The 3,275-nt window shown below is 66.5% G+C and overlaps 1 protein-coding gene across 1 annotated transcript in view; it reads left to right on the top strand.

Moving 5' to 3' along the window:
• MPV17 (MPV17, mitochondrial inner membrane protein) overlaps positions 1–520 on the top strand; it is a 4,972-nt gene extending 4,452 nt beyond the window's left edge. Inside the window, exons 5-6 of the mRNA XM_009282297.2 lie at positions 249–301; positions 378–520. Coding sequence (XP_009280572.1) covers positions 249–301; positions 378–447 — 123 coding nt within the window. The 3' untranslated portion in view covers positions 448–520. The remainder of the gene's footprint in view (positions 1–248; positions 302–377) is intronic.
• Positions 521–3,275: the final 2,755 nt, after the last annotated feature.

The raw sequence follows: 3,275 nt of genomic DNA, 5'->3' as shown, positions 1-3,275 counted from the left end.
GCGCCCGTGCGGCGGCGGAGGTTGGGGCGGCAGCCGCAGGCGGGTCCGCGCCCCTCCCTGCACCGGTGCCGTGCTGGCCATGCACCCGGCTGGGGCGGCCAGGCCAGGCTCCTCGGTGCCCCTGTCCCTGTCCCCTGCCTCGGGGGCTGCCGTGGGCTCGGTTGGATGCCCTGAATGCTTGGGCAGAGGTGGGCACGGGGTGGGGGTGCTGGCAGGGCCCCTTCACTGCTGTCTCCTTCTCTGCCCAGATCTGGCCACCAGTGCAAATCGCAAACTTCTACTTCGTGCCCCTGAAGCACAGGTAGTAACGCGGCCGTGGCCCCGGCTCCCCGGCTTCTGGAGCCTGTGGCTGTGGACCCTGTCCCCTCTGTCCCCAGGCTGGCCGTCGTCCAGTGCGTTGCCATCGTCTGGAACTGCTACCTCTCCTGGAAGGCAAATCGGATGTGAGGGGGAAGCCATGTCCCCTCCCTGCCGCTCCTGCCCACCTGCTGCCTGACTCTGCCCCACCTCTGGAGCCCTGGCAGCACCCATCCCGCTCTGTCCTCGGGGGACCTCATCGCCTGCAGCTATGGCCCTCACTGCTCACAGGCACATGCAGAGGAGAAGATGGCGATGGGTCTACCCTGAGACAGGCCAGTGCCTGGGGCTGCTCCAGGTCCAGCAGCCTGCTGTGCCATGGGGCAGCTCTGCCCCTTGATGCACTTTTCTGTCCAGGCTCATGCATCTCCCCAGCCCGTGGCCCCACACACGGGGTGGTCCTGCTGCAGCGTTGGTCTGTCCTTCCCCAGTGGCAGGTCCCAGGGAGGGTGAGGAGCCAGAGCAGTGGGTGCTGGTGCAGGCCCCAGCCCAGTGGTGCTGTGTGTTGGGCACTGCCCCGCTCGGAGCTGGGGTCGGTGCTGCCTGCCCCACCCCGGGCTGCCTGCCCTGGGCTGCCTGCCCCGTGCCTGCAGCTCTGCAGCACCCACTGCTGCAGTTTGGGTGCGCTGCCTCTAAAAACAGGTTTCTCTGCAGCCCTGCTGCGGACAGTTGGCACACCTAATAAATGGCGTTTTTCCCTGTTGATTCTCGTGATGCTTGAGCTCGTGGCCCTCTATCCCACACCGGGGTCTGTGCAGAAGTGGTTTCAGGCCAATCATTCCCATGCTCGCGGAGCTGCTGGCAGCCCTCCTATCCCCTTGGTGGGGTGGGGACCCAGAGCTGCTCTCCCAGCCGGCAGGCAGGTGAGCAGGGCCTTGGGGCAGGGGCAGAGTGACGGCTCTGCTCTCTGCCTGTTCCCTGAGAAGCCGTGTGCGCAGCCATGGTGCTGGCATCGTGCATGGAGCTGGGGCACCGCAGTGGCTGAGCAGCTCAGGTTGCTGGGGGTGGGCACCCAGGCTGTCTCAGTGAGGGGAGGGGGGGTCTGGCAGAGGGTGGATGGTGGCTTAGGGGGTCACCAGGTCCCACTGTGGCTGTTTCATGGGGTGTGATGGTGCCTCCACTGCTGCTGGGCAGTGGGACAGGGTGAGCTGCACCCAGGGGACACAGGCGCTGGGTGCAGGATCCTCCCAGGGCTCACAGCATGCTTGATGCAGGGCTGTGCATCAAAGGGGAGGATGCAGGAAGGGTCTGGGTGAGGGCTGAAGCTGGGGCTGTAATGGGGCCACATCTACCTGTGCCTTGTCCGGGATGAGCCTGCCTGTCCTGCCTGTGAGGAGTCCCATGACGCTGCCGTCTGCCTGCATTGCTGCCTCATGGTGACATGCATCCAGGCTCATCCTACACGGGCAGTGAGCAGACATGATCCAGCTCACGCAGCGCCCTGCCCGGCACGTCCTGACCAGGGTCTCCAGAGCAGAGCTGGTGGGACGACGCTGGCTAATCTTGCCCAGGGGCCTGAGCCCCGGCACCCTCAGCTGTGCTGCTGCAGCCCCGAGCAGCTGGATGGAGCCATCCCTGTGCGCTGCCAGCACGAGGCTGGGCTCTGCCAACCAGCTGCCGTCATGGCACTTGCTGAGGGGGATGCACTGTCCTTCCTCCTTCCAGCCCACATAGAGCCTGCTCCATGCTGCCCTCGCACATCCGCCCTGACACTGGCTCATACCAGCTGGGCAGGGGCTGGCCCCGCTCTGGCCCCGGGTGTGGGTGCAGTTCCAGGCAGATGGGTGCAACCCAAAGCACAGGGGAGCTGAAACCTGCACAGGATCCCGGTGCACCCTGATGGGGATGGAGCCCCAGAGCCCGCCCAGCTGCCTGGCCCTCAGTACCTGAGGGATGGGAAGGGGCTGCAGCTGCAGCCGTCTGACAGCACTGTGGAGTAGCACTCGGCTGCGGGGCTGGGGCTGTGCAATGGGGCTGTGCATGGATGGCACTGGGGCTTTGGGGGGCTGGGCCCAGCCTGGCCTCAGGCACTGTGCGGGGCTGTGGGGCTTGGCCCAGGCTCTCCCCAGCCCACGGGGTGGGTGCTGGTCATCAGAGGCTGTGGATGGCAGGAGTTTGCAGCCCTGATGCACTGAGCCTCTCACAGCTGCATCTGGGGGTGCAGAAGGCCCTGGTATGTCAGCAGCGAGCGAGCTGTGAGTATGGCACGAGCAGGACGCTTGTCCCTGGGAGCAGCCAGTCCCACGACCTGGGGGCTGCCAGGGCTGGGGGGGGGTTGAGCCCAGCCCCTGCTGAGGGCTCTGCCCTAGAGCCACAGGGAGGTGGTGCCAGGTGCCAGCCTTCATGCTGGATCCACATCACGGGTGCATGGCACCGTGTGCTGCCTCACTGAAGGCAGGGCTGTTCCCACCACCCCTGTGCAGCCCAGTGTGGGACGCGCTGTGCAAGAGGCCATGCTGAGCCTCTGTCCCCAGGCTCTGCCTAACGCTGGCACCGTGGAAATAGCCCACTCTGGGCCCATCTTGGCACCTGCACCAGCATTGGCCCTGGGCATCAGCTCGGTTCCCCTCCGCCTGCAGGCAGAGGCACAGGGCTGCCAGGCAGGGCCGCAGCACTGCAAGGGGGCCTGCAGGCAGCGGTGTGGTGCACCCGCATCTACCTCACCTTTTGGCAGCAGCGGCCGGTGCCCCGGACTGGAACATCCTGCATGCAGCACAGTGCTGTCGGCTCCGGTGCCTTTGCTCTATGAGTCACAGAATTTGGCTGGTGGTGCCTCGGTGCTGCTCAGGGCTGTCTGCAGCGCCCGGCCCCGGCAGTTTGACCTCGGCACCCAGGCCCCGCCCCAGCCAGGTCCTGTGTGCTCCACCCGTGCCCGTCCTGTGCCAGTGGGTGCTGGCGGCCGGGGTTCCCCCCCCCCA

Source organism: Aptenodytes forsteri, unplaced genomic scaffold (genome assembly GCF_000699145.1).
Source record: "Aptenodytes forsteri isolate BGI_AS27 unplaced genomic scaffold, ASM69914v1 Scaffold261, whole genome shotgun sequence".
Lineage (NCBI taxonomy): Eukaryota > Metazoa > Chordata > Aves > Sphenisciformes > Spheniscidae > Aptenodytes > Aptenodytes forsteri.
The sequence above is the reverse complement of the archived record's forward strand: the minus strand, read 5'-3'. Positions and strand labels throughout refer to the sequence as shown.